This window comes from Leuresthes tenuis, unplaced genomic scaffold (genome assembly GCF_036924035.1).
Source record: "Leuresthes tenuis unplaced genomic scaffold, fLeuTen1.0.hap1 SCAF_2, whole genome shotgun sequence".
NCBI classification, from domain to species: Eukaryota; Metazoa; Chordata; class Actinopteri; order Atheriniformes; family Atherinopsidae; genus Leuresthes; species Leuresthes tenuis.
Genome location: NW_027325356.1, coordinates 11,646,148 through 11,671,070, shown reverse-complemented (window position 1 = coordinate 11,671,070; position 24,923 = coordinate 11,646,148). Strand labels below are relative to the sequence as shown.

Below are 24,923 nucleotides of genomic sequence, written 5' to 3'. Positions count from 1 at the left end.
GGGGGGATTTTTTTCTCGATAAAAGAGAATTTTCCTACTTACACAATCTCTAATCTTTAAGTATTTCCAAAAGTGGTCTCAAGCCGAGGTATTGTGTCGTGTAAATGAAAATTCTTAAATACAATTAGAGATCTCACATTAATGTACTTCTTGTCAAACTGCTTTAGAATGCATTAGTATAGGATTCTTCTTATTATTAGTCTCCTTTTTCAATGTTTGTAAGAGAGCCTCAATGGGTTTAAAAGAGAAAATAAGTTCCATTTCAATCAGGAACCAGTCCAAATCAGCACTTGCTCCATTTCCGTGTCTGGTGAGCTTTGCCATTTCAAAAGAAATACTGTAATATTTCATACTTGGTAAAAACAGCACCTCCTCCCTTTTAAGGCTAAGGAAGTATGTCAATACGAGGGATAAATTCACTTCATCATGAAACAATTTGTAAATCATGGAACAACACAGTCATATTAAATTTTTACTAGCCCTTGAACCCAGTTGGTCCAACAGTATTCAGTTAAGACCCAGGAATCATCCCAGTATTCATCCAGCAGCCCACTACTCTAAGCTAAATAAGTCAAGCAACCACTGTATGCTCGTCCTCTGAGGCCATCAGCTCTAATCAGTCACTTAAAGGTAGGGAAGAGAGAAGGAGAGGCGCAGTGCTGTACCACGTACACTCTTGCTGCTATGAATCATAATGCATAAACAGCAAAAGAACAGAGGACATCTTGACCTGAAACAGGATGAGAGATGGGGGAAAGTACAGGAAGGAGGTTATTGGCCCAAACTTTGAAAACAACTTTCAGCAGAGGAGTCTTTGGACTAAGGAGAGCTAAAGATTCACATACGGAGAGTTGAGAGCAAGGCTGCTTTCAAGCCCAGGACAGTGAGGATATTAGGAAGGTAAAGGGCCTATTGAGTGCCAAGCTATCTTGCCCTGGCACTTAATCAAAGGGATTAAGGCTTGGGAAGCAAAACCCACAGGTTATCCTCCAGGAAGCATACCAAGTAGTTATCAAAAACACAAAAGTTCAAAGCTGCTCAATTTTCCTATATTAGAAGTGTTTTGGTCAGAGCCCCGAGGCTTGTTTCTAGGTAAAAGAACTCTGTTAGAAATGTTTCTACTTGCATACTTACAAAGTTGGCAGCTACTTGTGTTTCAAACTTAGTAATGTGAAAAAGACAGTACACACAGAATCAATTCTATGGTTTTAAGTATCAGGACACAATAAAAAAGGGGAAAATTTTGAAAAAACGGAGCACTGCAACATCTTGCATCTTTTCTTTTTCAACCATTATGTTTGCAGGTTTGCTGCTGTTTATTGGGATCAGACTCCAGCTATTTGACAGATGCCTTCGTATTTGACTCCTGAACACTTTGGTAAACAGAGTTCGACTCAATGACTGCAAGGTGGCCAGATCCCACTGCTGCAAAAAAATCTCAAATCATTACCCCTCCACCACCACGCTTGACAGCTGGAATGCTGTGCAAACACGCCGCTGTTCAATGTGACCAAACATCACCGTTTTGGTCTTGTGGTACGTGGCATAATTGAACGTTCACGAACTGAGATGTGAGATGCTGCTCTTAAATCCTTTTGTGATATTTCCCTCATCACTGCAGCATCTCAAGCCAGGAGTGAACTTGTTAGGACGTCCACTCCTTGGAAGACTGGGAATGTCTTCAACATTCACATAACCTTTCTCCTGGGAGAACGATGGAGTCCAATTTTTTGGGACTAGCCTTTAAACACTTTCCAGATTAGTAGACAGCAACAACAACTGCTTCTCTTACATAATTGCTCATATCTGTCAATGTTGGAATGATGTCAACACATTCTTGAATGCTCCACACCAACAAACTGCCAAAAGAGGTGATCACATTTGCTGATTATCAATTAATCAAGTGAATTTGATTGACAGCACTTGACTGCTACTTACCCTATTATTTTCTTTAGACCTAGTTTTTCACTCATATATATATTTTGGCTCGGGTTTAATTGAGGAAATAATAACACGATGTAACATGTCATGTGCTGTTGGTCATCTAAAGTTTAATTTACCTTATTGTAACACCCGGTAAGCGGCAGATGATTTTGTAATGTCTTGCAACAAATGCAATGGCTATAATTCCCACATGAATGTATCAGTCCCCAGAAAAACTGATCCGGTAAACAAATGTCGCCAACAGACAATGTATTTTTTTTACTGCTAACCTCAAGGTATCAAGACAGTAGTCAGTGGAGGGATATTACGTACTGCTCGAGCCTGTTTGTAGCTGTGCAGCTTCAGAGGCTAAACAGAAATTAGCAGCTATCAAAACTATTTTCTTCCTTCAGACTACAGCTGAAGTAGAAGCCTAAAAGAAAACAAGATCGGACAGGAAGAAAGGAGGCTGTTCTGTAACAGCATACAGGTCTGTGGCTAAGCTTTGTACACACATGTGCAGTGTGTAAGTGATACGTATGAAGTGTTTAGTAAGATTTTCTTTGACATTTATAATTGGACAAGCATAAGGTCAGTGGTTTAAAACCCAATGTGAGGAGTTTGAAAGTGAAGGCATGTGACAAATCCCATGACTCCTCAAAAGTTGCAGTGGCCTCTGTAAAGTGCTGTGGCCTTTCTAGTAGCCCAGTGAAGCTCAACCAGAATCAGGATTGCATGTCCCACAAAATACTGAGCAGTACAGTCAGGTTTAGTGGTTAGGGGCTCAATTAGGACCGGAGCCTCTCATGCTGACAACGCGTGCCGTCACTGTAGTCTGAGTAGCCCAAAAACAAAGCACATGAAAACAAATGGAAGGGAAAGAATTTGTTCTGAAGAGTTAGAAGAATATTAGCGCAGCCACCATACTATTGCATATTAATGCATGTTAAACCTTCATCTCTTTGTTCCATCACAACAAACTGTCACAGTGGAATAGCAAATCATTTTTCACTAAGTCATGTACAGATCTGAGTTTGTCAACAATAAAGCCATAACTGCAGCTGTCTCATGAGACTTAAACCACTTTGACAAATATCTACAAGCACGAGTCCTTTATTTCTTTTTTGTTTGTTTGTTTTAAGACTATCGCCAAGACTTAAGTGCAACTGCTTAACTTCACATAAAAGAATATTTTTACATTTTAGCAAAAGCAAGACTTGTTATGATGAAATCAGTCTGGACTCATATTTAACGTGTTCATTACCGAAGCTTCTGACCTGCCAGGATCCCGGTATGGCTTCAATAGACAACCCCATCTGTCTGACGTTAGGAGCATTGGGAACAGATGGACCTTCAATTGTGTTTTTGTCCAAATTGCAAAATAGCTACTTGGGAAAGAAGCTAAAATAACATACAAACAACAGCAACTATGATAACAACTGCGTCTGGAATGAAATGAGTACAGTGAGAGATCAAAAACACAAGGCGTATGAATTCAAGTCTGCTCTTTGAAAGGGACCCCCCCCCCTTAACATTACTGGCCCAGTATTGATTTACTCTGCAATTTTGTGTTTCTCTCCCCACGCCAGCTCCACAATCTCTGTTGAGCAGGAGGTTCGGGCAAATAGCACTCATCAGATTTTTCCAAAACATGAAAGATTGATACCTTGCCTCTTTTCTAACAAAAGAACAATGGAGGAGAGGTTGAAATAGGCATTTGGAGAGAGTGGAACTGGAGCCAAAAGTAGATACTGAAGCCCAACAGTTAGTTTAATAAACCATAATGGGTAAATTTCTACAGATAGGGCATCTGGGTGATTGGAAAGCTTGTAAAAAAGGCCCAGTCTGACCTAGGAGATGCTTCAAATGTAATGCCATAGTAATGTGAATTGTAATGACACTTCTAGTTTGAATAATAAATATAGATGACAGGAAAAATAGGTAAATAGCAACCAACATCAAGACAACTTCTTACAGTACTCCTCTCGGAATCATTTTCTCCTGGAGTTGCAAACAGAAACAAAAGATTATTTTTTTTCCAACCACTGCCAGCAGAGCAGTGTATCTGAACAGCCTCCCCTTCCTAAACCCTGCAGTTTTCAGCCACAAAAGGTAAAGAACAGATAAACGGGCTTTTTTCATTTTTCAGTCCAAATCACATCAAGGCATAAACCAGTGAGCCCAGAGCACCTTTCCTATTCTTTTTCAAAGTCAGTCCTGCTGTTCCATTTCAAATACCTCAGGGTTACGGGTCATAATGCACTTTCCAGCTTCTGAACACGTTTATTCAGGCATCCTACTGTAAATAGGGGGAGATTCAACATCAAATATCTTTATTCCCCATGCTGGCCCTTTCGTCTGTTCTGAGTGAACGTGCGCTTTTGGCAACAAAAGTAATGGATTCTTTTATTCTTTTACCAGACTCAGAATACTTAGTGAACATATAATTGAGGCACATGTTGAATATACTACAGTTCTCTTTGGTGCCACAATCCATTAAGGGGGGCTTTCTATAGGACTAGGCAGAAATCAATCAAGCTGGCAAAATAACCAAAACTTAAAGACAACATAAAGTCAATATATGTCAGGAAATTAAATTAGTGTTAGCTTATGTTATGGCTTGAAGCTCCTAGGCCATTAAAGAGGTAATAAATGTGTTATAAAGCTCTTACAAGCCCCTAAGGCCATTGAGGGCTGAGCTGCAGAGCTTTTTACGAGATTGTTTATTACAGGCTCGGCTTATCATCATTTACCACACAGAGGTGGCAAAAACAAACTCTATAAATAGCTGATTCACTGGTACTAAGCCAAGCTAAACAAGGCTGTTGTTAAAGAAATATGAACTGTTCTATCATCGAGCAAATACCAACAGTCACATATGCATCCAGTGGCAAGGTGAAGCAAAGAGGGATAGAAAAGAGGAGAGCTGAGAGGAAAAGAGAGAAGAGGGCAGGGTGACTTGCAGGTGACTTCATATTGTCTCTATCCACCACACGTCTAGTCCACTGCTGAGCTGACAGGTAGGGACACGATGTGTTGACCTGAGGGCCTGTTACAGACTTGCAAGTGGATAAATATAGAGCAGTGGGAGAGCATAGGTGTCTTAAATGACATATCTAATGATGCTCATCCTCTGCAGTGTATTCTGCCAGTCCAGGAAAGGTTTATGAGAACATAGCTGATGTGTGCTGGCAAAGCCAGAGCTCAAATCGCTCATTATTTAAAGTAAACACTGATATCAGCGGAATTGTGTCATTTATTGTAATCTTCGTGTGCTTCGACCAACACCTTCCATCCTCCTCTGGTAGTCTTATGCGCAAAATGTAAACATACACAGCCGTATGCCTCATTTGGATTTGCAATGAATGGGAGAGATTCGTATTAAGCCTTTGCAGCTGTGTGTTCCATTTGCATATGAGAAAACAGTTTCAAAAGGCTCTATAATGCATAAGAGCCTTTTAGGCTGTGTTTACTGCAACACTCTATTCCTCCCACTGACAATCCATGCACGGTTTTGCATCATTTTGTGAGACATGCCAGTTTTGAATTATTCAGTCACTCATCTCTGCCACGGCACCGCATTTAACAAATACACGCGCATATTCACATATGAAAAGACAGAGTGGTCTACAAGGATACTACAACAACACCTCAGTCGGTCCCTTTGGAGAGGTAGGAATCCTATTACCAAGCCGTCAGAACCTGTCGGACGCTTTTCCCTACGCTCGGCCCCCTTTGTAAGAAGGGAATACTGTGTACAGCACCAGTCCATTTACAGGCTGCCTGCTATGTGTACTTTTAATGGGCCCTGGGCCTCAAGTGTCATATGCAGAAGAAAACACAGTTCAATTTCCCTTCACAAGAGCATTAAACAAGCACCTCCACTGTAGCAACTCCATGCATAATTCACCGCCAGTGATGTGTGTCTTAAACGCTACTGAAATATACATGTCTGCATATGCAAATTTGGTGGTACTCCCGTGCTTTACTTGCTCAACAGACAACAAGAGGATAGCCTGCCATGCAGACAGTGCCTTCTGGCCTTAGACAGTATGTAGTACAGTATGTAGCGGTATGCGTGCATGTTAAGAGGGTATGGGTTGCACATATTATTGTGGCTCTTGATGTGTGGGGAAATGTGACAATGCCTGCTGTACCCACAAATGTCCTCTAATGCCACTGAGATGTTCAAATGGTGTCCACACTGACATGGAAAAATGCAGTGGAATCTGTGAAACTGCACATTTCTGATGGTCTCTGAAGGGGGCTTTTCGGCTGTGGCTTTGTTGCTTGTTGCGTTAAATGGAGACACCAGATACGTATTTAGTCAAAGGAGGTTTAGCGGAACAGAGGTGAAACAAACAAGCTGATGTAATCCTTTTACAGTAGATAGATGCATTTTGTTTTCTAAGCCAAGATCTACTGGTAGTAAGAGGTACTGCAGCTACACTGCGGCTTAGAGTTTCACTCTGTGAGCGCCAGCATGAGCGTGCATGTGTGTCTGTGATCTCTGTGAACGGATGTTGATGAGGGAGGAGGAGAAGAGGGCAGACTTGTGGTGTCAGATTTTATAAATGAGAGAGGAAACATCTTCATCCCACATTTGGACACCCCCACCACTTTCCTTACCAGTTCTCCCACAGTGTGTGTATGTTATGTGTATGTGTGTTGATGTCTTTGTACATGTGCATGGTTTGGGCAAGGCACTGGCTCAGTCCGATTCCCAGCAGTGTATCTTTAACAGGGCCTTCCCGCCAGGCTGCCAGCCTGTTCACCCCCCTCCTGACGGGACAACAGCCCAGCTGACGCCCCAGTGGCTTTGCCAATACAACCTACGCCTTCGACCCACAATCTGCTCCCCTAATCCTTGTGGAAGGAAGCTGGGGTGAGCGTAACAAAAGATGAGAGCAGAGACAATGAGGTGGTAAAGAAAAAAGAAAAAAAAAAAGAAAGGACATCCTACAGTCGGGTGTGCTTCATAAAACAGGTAAATTACAGAGCTATAGGTAGTATTGGATATTCACAACTTTACATTAAGTATACTTTTAAATCTTCATATGGAGCTCAGACATAGGTAACAGCAGGCAAACTCCACAATGACCTTGTGTTTTATAAGATATGAAATATTGCAATAAAGTGGAAGCTTTTGTGAATAAATTGTCATTTTATTAGATCACAAAATGATAGCTATTCATCATAAATGAAATGGTTATTATATGAAATGATTGAATATATTTAACCTTTTTTCTGAAATCCTCAAATCATCCAAAATGCAGCTTAAAGGCAGCCTCATTCACTAATTATGCACACACAGTTGCTGCTTTAATAAACTAAAATCAAATTCCATGCATATTACAAGCACAAATAAATGAAGCACAGTTTTGTTTGTGCCATCACATATGTACAGTAAATCTGGCAGCTGGCACAGACTGCCAGGGCTGCGGCGTCACTGGTGTTCGCTGGTGTTGAACAGTGTGTTAACTGGATGTGTAATGTGGTGTGCTGGTCCTGTGCTGCAGCCAGGGCTGGGTGGCAGCAGCACTGTAGGCTACAGTAGGGTGGTTATCATGAAGCAGTTATGTAGCTGCTCTGCTGGGCCAGTCTAATTACAGGAGAACAGCGTGCACCAGTCTGGGCCTCCAAATGGCACCATATGTTTTCCCAGACTAACCGGCTGAATAAATGCCATTTAACTATTCAGGATGCACTGTGCTCCGTGTCTGGGAATCAGTCACTCAGACTCACATAAAACCATTCACCCCACCGAAAAACAGCCCACCAACCAACTTCTACCCTGCTCACCCCACCATGTATACTCACACAGCTTCCTGTCCAGTTTAACTATTTACAAATCCTATTGTAAGTCTCTGTATAGCAAATGTAGGCTTGAATAATGAGTTCAGTGACTGTGCCATAAAGGGGTCTGGTTAATCAGAAATTTAACTTCCAAAGAGCCGGGGTCATTTTAAGGTGTGGTCAGATCCATTCGTCTTTTCTTCGGTGACCTGTGGTGAGGGACCCATGTGCCGGATGGGATCAGTGACTTGACAGATGTCACTGCTACTAAGAAAATAAAGAGTAGAAATCTAATTGAATCTCTAAGATACTAGCAAGTGACATGTGGATACTTCTTACATCTAATTAAATTATTTTGTCTAATCAATCTCTTTAGATGCTGTTCATCTAAGTTATTGAAAACCAGAGCAAATATTGTGCCTTGGAAACAGCATTTATCATGTGGCTCTTGAACAGTAACATGAAAGTATCCAAAGTACCTTTTGTTCTTCCTCTACGGCATTTCTTTCTTGTTAATCAACTCACAGGCCTAAAACAAGTCAGAAACCAATGAAGAATCAGGGGGCAATATTACGATGTAATAAAAGTCTGATACGAGCTGTTGGTGATGTTATTTCATTTGGCTTTTACTTGAACTTGAAGTATTTCCCCACCAACAAGGAGTGGCAAAATTGCCATCACAGCATCCCTGATAACAAGAGCATAGTTCTTTGTGTTTGCAAAATGCTGACAACATTTGTATCATAACCTCTTTTTCTGGAAAAGCTCCCTGTATCATCACAAGATAGACCTATCACACATCATCAGTTTGTTAATGAGAACAGCCTAGACAGAGGCGCTCACAGATGCCTATCGAGGGCAGAAAACAAAAAGAGAATGTAAGTAAATACGGACTGTAATTAGTATGACAAGGTTGAAAAGGCAGATAACACACCGCAGCAGCCCAAAGGCCTATGCTTTAGCATGCAAGTCCGCATGCACGCTTGCACGTGCACAGGACACACACAAGCACTCGACTGTACCCTCACACACACACTTGAGAGGAAATCAAACATTTTAATCAGCTTGCTACAGCACATAATGAGGATCCACTAAGCCCCAGCTATCAGCAGCCATCGGCCACTTAGTTGTGCCTTCAAAGAGCTGATTTTTCACTTCTTCTCCAATGAGCTTAACACGGTCGCTATCAAGAGTGAACACAGTCTGAGCATGTGCAATAAAAGCCCGAATAAAGCAAATGATGGTTCAGCAAGTGATATACAGTATATGCAGTAAAGCAAAGAGGCAATTACGTGAAAACGGACAAGACAGTGCAGCCTCTTGGGAAAATGTGCAAGAGCGATTTGTCATCGTTGTGATTTACAGCATGGAAATACTAGAGCACAGTTGTCTTGGTCTTGGTTGGAGATCACATGAAAGTGTATCATATGCCACGCCACAGCTCATAAATCTGACAGTACAAGCAATGACCTCAAATACCTTGCATAACCTGGCTCACTACACTACACTAACAGACTGTATCAGATCTACCTCTTGCCTTCAGTACACACACACACACACACACACCTTGTGATGCAGCGCAGAGCGCACCTGGCCTAGCCACACCTGCTGCATGACACAAGGCAATCGCATGAATCAGTCAAGTCGGTTACAGGCAGACTAGTTTCTACAGAACTGCAGGGACATTTGAATTCTTACTCAACTCTCCAGGTGCGTGCGCATAGGTAAGTATACGTGGGGAAATGTACAGAATGTGTGCAGGTGGGCCTCCTGTTGCAGTTTCTGACCTCCTGGCACAGCTTTGACCTCTGTGATGAGGACTCAAAGCTCCAACCCTCCAGCTGGAGAAGTGATGACCTGAGAAAAGAACAAACTAAAAGGCTTGTCCTCATGTCCTTGTCTCCTTGCCGCCTGCCTTATATACTGTGTTCAGACTGGGGGACATGCAGAGCAGGGTCATCAAGCTGGATGAATCTGTCATCCTTCAAATCTCCTCATTAAAACTGGCTTGATGTTCCTTAAAAGAACATCCAAGTTCCTTTCCTGACAACACAAAATAAGACATGATATGATATTACAGGAATTTTATACGCATATTTGTGTTAGGATTATGTTAGGCTTATATATATATATGGCTATGTGAATATGCAAACTGTGTACTGTACATGCAGTTTATAAGTGGTGCTGTCTTGCACAACTGATCTCATTGTACATTGCCGGAAAACAGGAAATAGATGAAGCAATACAATAACAGAGAAGCATGGTAATACAGTATCGAAAGCAAAAACTAATTGCACAATTCTAACAAGCTTGAATGTTAATGTTTGGTACAAGCACCTTTATTCGTCATCACAGCCTGAACCGTTTTAGAGAAGCTTACTTGTAATTTCTTTACGTGACTTCAAAAACAAAGAGACATTCCTCTGAAAATGATCAAGTTTAAGGACTTAACAGAAAATGAGTGAAAAAGCAGCCAATGTCCATAAAAGAAAAAAACTACAGAAAGCTTGGAGAACTATCGCTCAAGACCACTTTAAAAGATCACAAGAAAGCCTGGCTTCTAAGAAGCTGAATCTAAAGAAATAAGAGGTAGCACAAGGCCTGCAGCTCATCTCCTCCTCCTCTTTCCAGGAGGAAAGATCACCCGTTGTTACGCTTTATATCAATGAATAAGTGAAGGGCAGCCATATTCATTTCTCTCCCTCATTTTTATCATTATTAAGTAAACAGTGTAGCAGCCTGATGAAGCATTTTTGTGCTTTTTATTGTGTAAAATCTAAAAACTATTGTTAGAGAGCGTGGCCTCAAACAGTCAGTGGGGAGCCGTCACATCTGCGCCGACAGTTGCCATACACGTCAAACCTAAAGCAAGCTAACTCCAGCCTCTGTTGTAACATCCGGTGCAACCTGCTGTAAAATAAATGATGCTGTTAGCTGCAGTCTCGCAGGTGAAATGTGCTGCTGCTACAATTATTCTAATGCCAGCATGCCAGAGTGCCAGTGCTACCAAATGCTGCTGTCAACCCAGGGGTTTAATTAGTTTGGCACATGTGCCACTTATAATCACCTGCCATTACCAGTTCTGGCTGCATCTGCTAACACGTCTGTCTGTGGCGGGCAGGCTGTGCGTGTGCATATAGGTTTCTTAGGTTCCTTGGATGGTGGGTCAATGTATGTATCAAAAGCCTAAACAAACCCGCAGTCGAGACACAAAGGGCTCACTGGCACCATTTCTCCACAATGCATATGCATTCATATTCACATATCTGTGAAGAGACACAGAAAGAATCAAAGACAACTGTCTCTACCGTTACATCTATATTGAAAAACAGTCGACCAGTGAGGACAGTTTTATTAGTAATACAGGCTTGTCAGTGGTCCGTCTGTACAGGTGTATTTTGAAAACAGAAGGGAGCAGGGCTTCACAGTGTCAAACTGCATTGTGAATAGAGCTACACCTCAGGCTGAATACATCTCATTGTGATTTCATGAGAGCTGCAAGAGGAAGAAGGAGGAAAAACTTCAGGGCTGCCAGTGAATCTCGACCCAAAATAGGAGAAATGGAAGTTAAAAGCGAATCGTTCACTCCCCCTGGCGTAGCAGTGGCTACCTCTAGGGCTGAAGGAGGAGGAGGAAAAGAGGGAGAAGAGAAGCCCCTGGCTCTCACAGTCATGTGACCAATGAGCACAATATCTAAAGGATGGACCACAGGCTGTGTATTTAGCAGTTCACAAATGTGAACATGTGTTCATACATTTGTGCATGTGTGTGTGTGTAGCATATGCACCCTTTCCCACTGACTTATAAACCGGGACCTTCATATTCACCTATGTCTGCTGCATTACAATAGCTCTGACTATCCCTATTATTTCCAGAAAGTTCCCATTTAGCAATAAACCAAGGCTTTAATATTGTGCCGGCTCCAAAACATCTGTTGGGGACTTGTGTGGCTACACTAATTACAAATATCTGCAGTAATCCGGCGCCGATAAGAGAGTCATTACTCCACCAGACATTTATCACTATGGGATTGATGACCCATTTCAGAGGCAGCCTTTGTACGGGGAAGTGAAATCGCTGATATCCCTTTTATCCTACATCACTGCTGAAGCAATCCATTCGTCAGGAAGCAAGCTAGTTAGAATTGTAATTAACAGCTATGGACTTTGGCCCTAATAGAATTTTTGCAAGAAACTGTGGATTGTCTTAGGAGGAGATGGGGGGGGGGGGGTTCACTGTGTTTGTCTTTTCTTACTAATTGCCACTTTGAGTGGCTGTCTGTCGCCAAAGACATGCTCGATGCTCCGTCAGGAAAATGCTAAAAAGCACCGTTCCAGCTTCTTCCAAATGCAAAAGTTCTGTAAACGCGTCAGTATGTAAACACAGCCTTTCAGAGATGTGCATGCACAGGTACTGTGCTTCATCACAGTAGTCTGTCACAAACACAAATTCCTAGGTCAAATGTAAAATATGCATTTCCCTACCTAAGTCAACGATTTTCTGCTGGCTTCTTCTTTTTTTTTTTTTTGTTCTTTCTCAAGCACACCTGAACAGCCACCCACCTACACACGCAAAGAACAGAGCGGCAGATGATCACAGTGGGTGAGGACTAAAGGTCTGGCCACCTGCCGGCCACGTCCCATCTCTGAAGCAGTAATGAACAGAGACAGCTTGGGGACCGCCCTGCGAGCTTGTCCCCCCGCCCAGTCTCCCTGCTTCAGGGCAGAGCTGGGGGCCCTGGGGTGACAAGGATGCCAGAGATGTTCCACACACTGACAGGCAGGTCTTACCTGGCCAACTGCTGTACACATTGGCCCACCGACACACACGGAACACAGGGACGAATGTGGAGACACACAAGGGTGCAAGAGTGTGACGTATATTTGCGCACACTGTAGCTGCTCACATGTGTTCACATACCAACGCATATAAAGCTAAGTGAGGAGCACACCCACTTACATGCGCACACGCTGACCCGGTATAATTCCTCCAGCACACGGCTTGTGACAGGAGCAGCTGCAGCCGCTACGGCAGACAGATGAAATTTTCATAACTATCTCCTCCAACTTCCATCCTCACCTTCAGGATAATTTATGACCTGCCTGCCAGCCTTGAAGAGACAATATGCTCGCAATGAAATGAAGTGTTCCAGCAGTGTAGGTTATAATTAACAGAGAAAGGGAGAAAGATGTGTTTATGGAGTTCAAGGGGGGGAGGTGTGTGTGTTCTTTTTCTTTTTAAGGAGTGCATGTGGTGTGCATGCATGTATTGACGTACAGTACATGTGTGTGGGTGCGTGTGTTTAAACGCCGCATATAATGCAGTTAGTTTTGTGATTTCAACATTGCATAGCAGCACAAAAGTAATTGACCTCAAAACACAGGCCTGGAACGAACCACACACAAAACACAATCCAAAACTTTATAAGCATCTGTTGTGCAGGTTATCTGTATGTTTCCAGCGTCCAACACGATTCTCTGTCTCAGTTGCACTGTACTCATTAGCTTACACACCACAACAGCAATGTTTATTCAGTATTGGAGTGGATTGATAAAGTTTCATCTCTGGAATTGCTATCAATTAATCAACTATCAAAGAACAAAACAGATTCAAATCAGATACGGTGTGCTTTACGGAGAGTATTCTTGATGAGAACAACATCCATCGTCTCATAATTCTACATTGTTGCTGTTTGTTTCACATGGTTGCCACACATCCACACCCAATCATGCTCTATCAGCTCTATGGGATGTTGGGTTTGACCAGAAAGAATGTCCTGGTTTGCCTAACTACCAATGAAAAAGGCCCAAACCACCCCTTCGACACCCCCACCCCTCTTGTCTTTTCCAAACAGAAACCATGTTTCCATATTAAAAAAAGGCAGCCTTTAATGGGCGACTGTGTCTTCAACAAGTGTGTTTAAATGTCTGTGGGACTTTTAATGACATTTTTTACTCTCCCTTTCCCCCTTTCCATGCCACAGTACACTGACAAGATCTTATTGTGAAATGCATACTTTTGCAATCACTGCTTCAATTAAAACCTGTAAATAATTTAGTCACTTGGAGCTCAAGGCAAGGACAAGCAGAGATATATAACAAAGAGGGAGTGTTTCTCTGCAAACTTTCCAGTCCCATACTTAACCGCAGAGTGAGAGAAAGCATGTAACTCACTGGCTAATTACTGACTTGTTTGAGAACCAGGCAAGATGGAGGTAAGTGCATATTTATATGGGCAGAACTTGTTTGCACAGTAAGTAGAAGGTAACAAAATGGAATCATCAGTCATCTCGTTCAAAGCACATTCCTGCAAGAATGAGACGTACTCTGATGTGCTTCCCAGCCTTGGAGCAAACTAGGATGGGAGGACGATTGCTACGGCAACAGCAGCTGTGAGGTTCTGCTGAGGTCAGGTCATGTCATGCATAACTGACTGATTGCTTAACAGGGGTGGGTGCATGAGAAAAGAATTCATAATTTACGGTCAAACACACACCTCACAAACACCCAGGCCACAGGCGATCTCGCTGCACAAATGTGCCCGTTCTTAGGGACCACACAGTCGTGTTTTAGATAAAGACGGACAAATTAGACGACATCATCTTAGGCTAACCAATGCGCTTGCGCTAATTACAGGCTGGCTGGTGATGAAAGAGGCAGATGACATGTTCTTATTTGTTTTCTCCTTCAGTGCCCTGAACCAAGGGGGGACAAGTAAACACGACAATGCAGACGACGGTAAAAGTACGTGGCACAATGTAAGACACCCACAACAGGGCACGAGAACGGAGTTCCACCCACTACACGCAGGTGTTTGCCCACCACTGCAGAGAACAAACCCTTGAGGTAAATGAAAACAAGGGCGCAGCCAGCAAAACTTTTGGCTGCTAACTTATGCCAAGGAAAACAGACTGAGCTAGCATTGTCTGTACTGCTTTCAAAACAAGACCGCTGTTGTGGGAGCCATGAAGGGCCTTCTGTCTGGGAGATCTGATTAACCCGTCACCTCAAACTGCTGCAACTTACATCACACAGGCATTTTTGACAACGGGCCCAGAACAACCGATCCCAACCAGAGTGCTGGTTTATGGCACCATTCAAAGCACTCCCACCCTTAATGGTGCTGAGGAACAGCTTGATGTAACCTTCTCCGCACTTTGCCTTGCATCCGCTGTTTCCAAAACGCATCTGATAACGAGTCGGGTCCCACCCTACAAAAGGAGGCTACTGAATGGCAAAGTGGCAATATTGTGAAATTTCCCTCTCACGAAAGATTCCCACACAACATTTGCAGTTTACAAACAGTTTACACCTGAAATTTCCACGGTTGTGTTTTACTCGTTTGGTAAAGAACTTTTAAACAGTGACGCAGACACACACTTATGTTCACTACATGTCTGGGAAGACGCAAGACACATAATCTGTTGCAATTTCTTGAGTAGCATCTATAAACAATGCTAAAGATAACAGTCTGACGGACATGAAATAGCATTTTTGAACAAAGAAGATGCTTCTTTTGGCTAATAGCTCTTGGATTTGGCAAAGGTCCTTAGAAAATTGGAGGAAACTGGACAAGTGGAGGAAAAAAGAAGAAGTGGCTAGCCTTAAAAAAAACAGTATCTAAAAGTAATTTCCTTAAAAGACAGGAAAAGATCCAGTAAAGACCTGACACAGGACCTGAGAGATTGATCCATTTTCTGTTCAGTAAAGCCTCTTCATAAATGGTGTTCTTGGAACGGTGGCTGTAAGGAAGCCATTCTTAAGGAAGGAAAACAGGCTGAGGTAAGCCAAATGACACAGGAACTGAACTGAAGAACAGTTTTATTAAAGCAATGGGGATCATCTTGACAGAACGGAACAGAAGGCAGCCAACATCCAAAGAAGATCCTTTTGGAAGATCCTTCAACAAGCCAGGAGATCTATTCCTGAAGACCACTTAAAGAAATTACTAGATAACTTACTGAAGAGTGTTCAGGCTGTGATAAAGATTAGACCAAACAAACTCCGTCACTGCCTCATATACTGCCTGTGTTTACACATACAAATTGCTGCACCTATTTCTTCTTTTGCTGCCAATATACAAACAAATGAGGGGTGGCTCGAGACTTTTGCATAGTACTATAATTTAGAGGTTTGTTGAGCTCCCACATCTTTCTTGTGCAGAAGGCATGCTGTTGTTTGTGTTATTTGCAACCATCTTCAAGTATGTCGGTTTTAACAGTGAAAGGTTGTGTGACATGTATCTAGAAGGGCATAATGTTTTGTCTTGAGGAATTCGTTGAGTATTTGGCCAAACCCACTTCAGCAATCTCAGATAACTAAATGATGTCTTTGTCAGAGGTGCAATGAGAACTTGTGTTTACTGTGTCCAGTGAACCCTTAAAGTGTGAGTATTTGCATGATGGCAGCCCCATGTTGTCTGGTGCATCCACTTCTAAGGCTTTAAGGAGGTCATTGGTTACACTAGACAAGGCTATGATCTGTCCATTTTTATTGTGGGCATGACACTGACAATCTTTCCAACTCCCATCTGGGATGGAGGGGCCTCCATTGTCTACCAACTCCCTCTCCCGCCTCCGTGCAGGAATCAGGGCGGGGTCTGTCACAGACAGCACAAAGGAAATGTCACCACTCTGGGAATGAAGTGCCAGCCGATGAAGGTCTCTCTCCTCTTTTTTTCTGTGACACTATGCATCTCCACAGGGGTGCAACTGGTAGATGACAACACTGGTGGGGTCATCCCCGGCTGGGCACAGCTTCAACCTCTCCAGCCCCTTGTGGCCCCTGGTGACCCTGGGTTTTGATGACAGACTGGACTTTTGTATAGCAGCAGCCTGGCCAGGTGAGGACAAGAGAGGGTGACAATGGAGGGAAACATAAAGCCCACGGAGGCTGGGACACAGCCCTACGGGTCATGGGTCGAGCTGGACAGCTGAGTGATGGGTGCAGCTGTGGACACGTGGACCTCCTTCTCTCTCCTTTAGCTTTGCATGCCATGTCAGCTGATGTTTCCTTTGTCGTTGGATAAAGACCTCAGTAACTCTCCACAATTTGGAGAAAAGTAATAAACACAAGCAACAGATGTACTATGCCATATATTGTTAGAGTACAGCCATTAGAGACAGCACAGCTTGTTAAGGAGTGTCTATTTGATGATTTATCTTTTTGAAGGGCCACATTAGCTGAATTACAAAAACAATGAAACATTCTGAAAAATAAGTTTAAAAATAAATTAAAGCAAATGTAAAACGTTAAGAAATAGATACTTTTGAGTAATTTAAGTATCTCACTTATCTGTGCAACCCAGTTTCACCTATTAGACTATGTTATAAACCCTAAATGCAGCTAATTTGCAGCCATTTTAATTATTTTCAGTAAACAACTTGTTTGCAACTGCCATCTTTGTTTTCCCCCCTCTCAAATCTAAGAAGTACAGGGACTATGGGCCAAATGAAAATGATCTTTTTTTAAACCTTGTAATGTATTACCACCTCAGTGCCTCAAAAGTCTGCCAATTCACACACCTTGAGCTGTCCAACTGTTTCCGATGGCAAAGGTCAATGGCTGCCTTCTCTCCTACTGTTCAAAACCAAGTGATAGGAGGACGGGGTTTCCCAAGTCAGGCACAAACCCTGCTTTAGGTCATAAACACCTCCACCCATCTCCCCTCCTCTTTTTTCCTCCACAGAGCTGAGTTGCGTTTGCACTCTGTTAATCTTTCACTCCAGGCCTGCTCGCTTTTACACTGGCCCCACTGGAGAAGAGAGGAGGGAAATGAAAGAGGGGTAGTAAAGGACAAGAGTGGATAAAGGAGCAGGAAGAAAAAGCCATAGAGAGGGCCAGATGGGCACCTTCACAGTCCATTTATCAAACCCAATGTGGCCCTCCTCTCCCCTCCCTGCTGCTCTCATGTCCTAAACCCCCATGTAATTCTGTAATGATTTTCATTATCATATAATGACCTTACAAAGCCTACAGCAGTTTGCATGGTCAGTACAAAACTTGCAGCTGTTCTCTTCAGTGTTTGCTTGCAGACTGTGACAAAGCTTTTGTCGTTGCTGAGTTGTTTTTTTTCTCTGTTGGCCAGAGCAGTGACTTGTAGGATCTGGAGGGTCAACATAAGGTTATCTCAGCCAGAGGGGTTTAAAGATAGCTATGCTGTAAGCAAAGAGATTGAAAACAGCATCAAACAAGGTGCAGTGACTATTGTTGAGAAGTTAAAAGAAAAACTCCTCTGAAAACTGTAGACCGAAGGATTATATGCACTTTCAATGTGAATTCTTTATCACCTATAATTGCATAGATAGGAAACATGATGTGCGAATTTTTAAAACCTGAAATGTCCCTGGTGCTTGTGGAATGTGTTATTTCCTATCCTAATGGGCCTTTTCTCTGGAGGTTGTGTCTTGCTCTTCAATATGCACTTCCTGTGTGGCATACTGAACTGCTCCACTGCAGTAGAGTCACCCACCCACATAATAATCCATCTATTTCCAGGGTACTCACGGGGCATTTACCGAAGGGACACGGAGGGCAGCATCTATCAAAGAATTCGCCATGTGCATTGGGAAAACCCAGTTACCAGAAAAGCTCATAAGAATAAAAAAGCTCTCATAACTTGGTTGGCTCAGAGTGAATGAATGTACTGCCTCTGCTCGCACGGTGAGCCGAGGCATCAGTCACTCTGAGTGCCTATAAGTCACTTGTGAAGAACCACTGGTCACCAGGTCCAATCGCTCTTTCTTTCCTCCTCGCTTGAGCTAAAAAAATGCCCCGGAGACAAAAAAAAATGGCAGGAAGCAGGCCCAGGCTGCAGAGCACAGAGTGCTGCTTTAACTCGTGTTTAAGAAAGAAAAGTCAGCAAACTTAATCAATCAGTGCTGGTTGTGTATGTTTATGAGCCTCTAGCTAGAGTCATCAGTCATGTTTCTTTTCCTCCTTTTTACCATCCTTCTACAAGTATTCTGTGCTGAGTGGAAACCGTGGAAACAACAGAGAGTGTCAAGATAAAAGCTTGCCTGTTGAATATTGTGTTGCAATCTAATTAGGACCCTAAATATGAAAAAGCAGCAAACTGAATCAGCAGATTAGCTTTAGAGGCCCTATTTCAGTGAGTGCTTTTATGAAAATATATGATGGTTTGAATAAATCTGACTGAAGTCTTATTCTTTAATATTCTGTATTCTATAATCAAAACTTGGGTGAATAAATGTGCACTTCCTTGCCTTGTAAAGGAACCAGCAAAGCAAACCCTGACCATCATCAGTGGTAAATCCCTAATCAGTATCAACACGTCCCACTTAACATTGCACATAGCCATGTGTTTAGTTTTGCACAAATGCTATCTGTTGACAACCACTTGACAGGATGACCCCTGGTTTTTATGTAAGTGGTGACGGTGGAGGTTAGGGACTGACGTTAAATGTGTGTAAAGGGAAGAGGAGGTATCAGGAGCAGCTGGAGTTCAAACATATTGTGCGGGAGGCTTGCCCTCCACCAAAACTAATCTCATCAGTCTTCCGCTGCTGATAGAGTAAACGTCTGTCTGCCCTGCCGACAACAACTGAGCATTTCCTGTCCTGGTCTGTGATACTTGTTGTCAGGATCTTAGGGTGGACTGAGCAAAGCCTGGGGTCAGACACGGTTAGTAGGTGGTAACACTGCATTGTGGGTGGTGGGGGTCGGTGCTGATGGTGAGATGGTTTCTAGCTTTCAGCACATGCAGCTGGAATGCACTATCAGAGCAGGCCCCACATCAGAGCTGTGAGGCACTGGGCGTCGACACAGCGGAGCAAGGTGAGTGGAAACAGCCTGTTTACAAGGCTCATCAGTATGGGACATAGCAAAGGGTCAACTGGAGGGGACAACTCAAAACAAAGGGGCGCCAAGGAAAGATGAGGGCACCATCACAGCCTGAAGTTGACATATATTTAAAAAAAAAAGAAAATATGATGCCTTTTTAACCCCCTGGCACGTTTGCTTTCTTCAATCTCTAGGATCATTTCGGTTTCAAAGTGTGCGTTTGTCTGTGTGTGACACCAAGGTCAAATCTGTTGAAAGAGACAATAAGCAGTGAAACATGTGTGAATGCTGTGCTTGTGAAACCATGTATGTCAGAGTGTGTGTGTGTCCTTGCTGGTGTTGAGGTGGAGGGTGACTGAGAAAATGAACAGCTAAAATAATACCGAGCTGCATGTGTGAGGCCTTCCTTTATCTGAAAGAAAGGCCAGGGTTCTAATCCCTGTGCTCTCTGGCCTTATCTGGAGGGAAGGAAGTGAGTGGGCTTATCCAAGACACACGTGTCACTGCGATAGCTGCCAGGCCCAAGGACCACAAAACACACCCCAGCCACACCACCATGTATCTGTGGAATTCACATCAGCTCTTCAGAAGCAAGCGTTGATGCAAACTGCAGAAACAACGTGATGTTTTTCCTGATTACTTTGTTTGATTATGTGGTCACCACACCATTTAAGGGAAGACTGCACGTGAACAAATTGGTGTTACTCATTAAATGAACCATCATGCTTAGCTGCAACCTCCGCTTACGTATTGTCGTGGCAATCCATGCAACATTTACATATTATAGCTTAGTTTAGTCATTATCTTAATGGCTGAAGAAGCTGTAGAAGAAGCTGTGTGTGTTCTTCAATGGTAATAGAATGCTTATAGAAACTTTTCACATTCTAGGTGTTGACACTTGAGCCAGTGAAATCACACTGGATATCACTGATAGTGACCACTGGGTTGTTGGTTACCTGTCTGATCAAAGCCATTCTTTTAAGATTACTCAGCTTGGCATCCAGATCTAAAAAGTCCACTGGTAGTTCAAATAATCTTTCATTTTAGGATGCTTCTGGGCCTTTTAAATGTTAATTAAGTTTTCTTGTATTTCTTTCTTTCTTTTAGCCCGTGCCTTAAGATCAGCCCCTTCACTCAGGTCTACAGGCATCTGTGGATCTGCGGGGCTTTATATAGACCAGTGTGTGCTCTCTTTACTAGTGATGTCCATCGAATTCAATGAGGCACAAGTGGACTCCACTCAAGTTGCAGAAGCACCGCATTTACAACTGAGCTCAGTCGCAAGTTTCAAAACAGAGTACTTGTGTAAATGGGACATTGCTGTCTTGTATTTGTAATAAATGAACAACACATTCACAAAGCCTACTTTTGCTTTGTTATATTGGAGTGATGTGTGTAAACTGATCAGGAAATGTGGAAAGCTTGAAAGGGACATAAAACTTTCTATTGTTTATCATTTAATGACTTAAAAAAAACAATTCAACAGCAATTTCACATAAACATTGCACATATCAAAAAGACATATCAAGTGGTTTCCAAAATGTGTCTTGAGTGACAGTTTTATATTGGTGTGTGCTGGTCTTTTCATTTTAAATATGAGATGGAGCTCCTGCTTCATCGTGTTCCTTTACCTGTCTAAGGCAACGGGAGAAAAGTTGGTGGCTCTTTGTGTTACCTGTCTCTCCATGTCTGTCTTTGCTGGTGTCTGTCTGTCAGAGCAGACAGGAGGGTTTCTGCCATCTCTCTCCTTCCCTCCCCTACTTGGCCTTCCTCCTCCACTGTAGCCAGGAAGAGCATTGTCTGAAAACAGGAGCAGAAATGGAAAATGGGTCTATCGAGCAGAACTGAATGAAAATGTGAGTAAACCACAGAAGGACCTGAAAGGAAAGAAATATCTAAAATTGAAAAAAGAACCCTCACCCCAACTGACCTTCACTACAACACAGAGTAAGATGTATTAAAACCATTTGGCTGTCTTAAATCTTACACTAAATATTTAACAGCCAAGAATTGGGTGGAAAGACTACCTGAAGCGATTCCCACCATCCTTGAGCTTCTATCCTCAGTTTAGAAATTACACAGCTCTGAGCCAAGACTCAATTATAGCATCCCTGGGATGGCAGCATACAGTAAGTCTAGTATAAAGTCAGTTTCACATCAGAGGATGGGCAAATTACACCCAATATTAGAGAGTGAGTCAATTAATCACGTCCTGCACAGCACAGTGTAATGTGTGAGTATCCCCCTGTTGAACATGAATTACCGGCCGGCTTAAAGTGTGACGTGGCACATCACTGCTAATCGGAGACATCCCTGCAAACCTTCGCCACCAAGTCCTCCGCAACCTCTAAGCTGGTTGAGAGGGAGTCAAATGAAAAAGGATCTGGCAGCCCAAATTAAATGCAGTGCTGTCAGCCAAACTCAAATCCCTCTTTCCCCTCGCAGTCTCCCTCTTCCTCTCCACCCGTCACAGACTCTCTCCTTCTCTGAATATCCTTAAATGCCCCCCCCCTCTGCTTTGCCAAGCCTCAGAGAAGTGATGGATCTGCAACTCTGACTGACTCTGACGCCTTGTTAAGAACAGTCTCTTCCTGTCACATCCACCAGTCAAGCGCGTTCATTTCTTCCCATTAACAGTGACTCGCCTCCCCAGTCATCCAACCTTCCTTTCAAAAAAACCTACACTATAAGGGAACCTTCATTTCTTCTTCTCTCTCTCTTTTTTAATCCCTTTCTGACAATCTACCTGTCTGTCTTAATTCACGTGACGAAAGCTTTGATTGTCTGTGTGTGTTTCCAAAGCAGAGGAGAAATATGCTTACTTCCTCTGCACCACGTAGGACAGGTGTCAAAACACGTAGCGGTGTGTGACTGATTACACCTGACTCTGTGGAGACACTAAAGATTATGGTGACCAGGAGGAGGCAGGGCCGGCTGTACTCCCTGTGGAAACTGTGTCTTTCAGTTTGGATCAAACCCTGTCCTCCTGCGATGAATGACACACTAAGAAAGTACCAGAAAGTAGATTCCGACTGTCTCACATTCTCAGCCGGTAGACATCGCATTGCCATGCTGGCTGTGTTGCACGAACGCACGAAAGTGAAGAGCGAGAGAGCCGCAGTGGATCTGAAAACCTGCTCCAACGTGATCCTGAGCTTGGTTCAGCTGCTCTCAAAGTTGGGTGGGACACAGAGTGGAAAACAAGAAAGGGAAGACAGCACATGATAAAATTCAGATCAGCTAAAAAACTTTATTTGACCCCGGGTGGCAATTAAAGGCACGTTGGGCAGTGGTACATAAGTAACACGGGCAAGTTAAAGATAAATATAGTGCAAATGAATGAAAGAGCAAATAGTATGTAAACAAGGCGAAAATAAAATATTGTAGCTATTGACAATATTACAACTATTAAAATATTGACAGCTGTGCAAATTGGTATATGATTAAGACAAATGAATGGATGAGGTTTCCCAAACAATGATGATGATGATGACTGATGCCACTAAAAACAGACAAACAACCCTGACATTGATGAAAGGCTTATAAAGCAGAACTTTTGCTTTGATGGACCGTGTGTTCATTTCGACAAAAACCTCTTGTTATGTCTGTTCGAAGCAAATTTCTGTGGCAATTTTTGTGCCTATAATGAATACAATAAATAATAGATGAAAATGTTTGGTTGTGTGGTTGCGTGCCAAAATGTGTGCACGTATGATCTTGTGTTTAGAAGACCCGGTGCTGAGAGAGGCCTTCGGGTTTAGCCTCAGGCTGATCCCCAGGCCATTTTGGCAGCCCACTGCTTGTTTACTGGTCAAGCCGGGCCTCAGTCAGTCTCAGCTAGACCACAGTCCTTTATCTCTGGGCCTGTGTTAGCACAAATCAGCCCCCTCTTTCCAACTATTTACCTCTCGATGACAGTAGCTGTCCTCAGCATCTACTTCTATCATCCTGATGCTGACCACACATGTCCCTCTGACCCTGGCCACATCTTGAGGTGAATGAGAGGACAAGAAGGGCCTTGGTACCCCATCACTGGCTTCCAGACCCTAATTTCAGCCCTGTATATTTGACTACAGTTAGGCATAAACATTTCCGTCTCTGTGTAGCGGCAGGGTAGGTAAACAAACAGGCAGTCAGGCTGAGGTGGTATTTTAGCTTTTGCTGAGCTCGAGTGATGATAGCGTTCCAGGCAAAGGCTGGCTGGAGGGCAGCCTGGGGCAGCTCACTAACACCTCGAGCCAGGACTGTATCTTAACATCAACAAGCATCTGTCTATTCTATCACATAACAACATGTCACTCACTCATCACAGAATAACACAATGAGAGGACTCTTGCTGCACATAGTGCAACATGACGTGAAACTTCACAGAATAGCTGTCTCTGGTAGCATAATAGCTGAGATCGAGGCAGGAAAGTTTAAAAAAGATGCACGCAGAACTGAAAGTTTACACTCTATAGAACTCAGCTACTAGCTGACCACTAGAGCATCTCAGAAACTATTAACGCCCCATGAAATGCCGAAACTGACTTTAGACCAGGACTTTCAGGAGACCCAAAGTACTCTTAAGCTCACTGGCACTCTGTTACAGAGGAAAACTTCAACATCTGCAGGTCACAGGTGCTCACAAATCCGCAAACTGAAATCCTCCATTAACTAGTTAAAGAGACAGGGGAGATTTCTACACCAGAATAGACTATCCCAGTGAGTGATGGCAACCTACAGAGAAATGAGGTAAACAAACTCACCAGTAATGCCAAAACATCCTGAGCTTTGCCTGGTGACTGGTGTTAATTTGCCACAACGGCGCCTCCCCTCCTAAGAGCACCTCTGTCTGTCAGACTGGCAACCTCCTCCTGTCTCCCTGCCACAGGAATGTGTAACAGCTGAGCAGCAGGCCAGCAGACTCTCCTGTCCTTCTGTTTGCCAATGTGTCTCTGTGCCCATATGGAGGCAGGCATGGTGCTAACTAGTAATCCGTTCTCGTGTTTGTTGACTGTTGGGTCACGGCAGGCAACTCGGAATTATAGCCGTGGTATGCAGCATGTACAGCAACAATTATTTTCCATCAAGTCAGCTGCATCTTCCCTGTCCTGTTTGAACACCTGATGTGAAGCAAAAGAACACGTTTCTAGTAATTAGAGGAGCACAGCAGAACTCTTGTGGGACTTAAGACTCTGCTGGTTTTTAATTGTATCCATCCACTAAAATACTTCAGACTCACAGTAATGAGAGGTGAAGGAGTGTGGACAGTTTACTGCACCAAAAGCAGAGAAACACATTTGTGGACGTTAGCAATGACATGACTTTCAAAATTACCATCTGTGTTATCAGTACTTTCATGTAGCAACATCCCTCTAAAACCTGACCTTGCCCACCTAAAGATTGGCAACATGGACTTTT

General features: G+C 43.1%; 1 protein-coding gene across 2 annotated transcripts in view; it reads right to left on the bottom strand.

The window, feature by feature from the left end:
* Positions 1 to 24,923, bottom strand: part of fto (FTO alpha-ketoglutarate dependent dioxygenase) — a 117,432-nt gene that overhangs the window by 44,849 nt on the left and 47,660 nt on the right. For both annotated transcript variants that reach the window (XM_072380192.1, XM_072380193.1), the window contains exon 8: positions 21,196 to 21,320. In XM_072380192.1, coding sequence (XP_072236293.1) covers positions 21,196 to 21,320 — 125 coding nt within the window. The remainder of the gene's footprint in view (positions 1 to 21,195; positions 21,321 to 24,923) is intronic.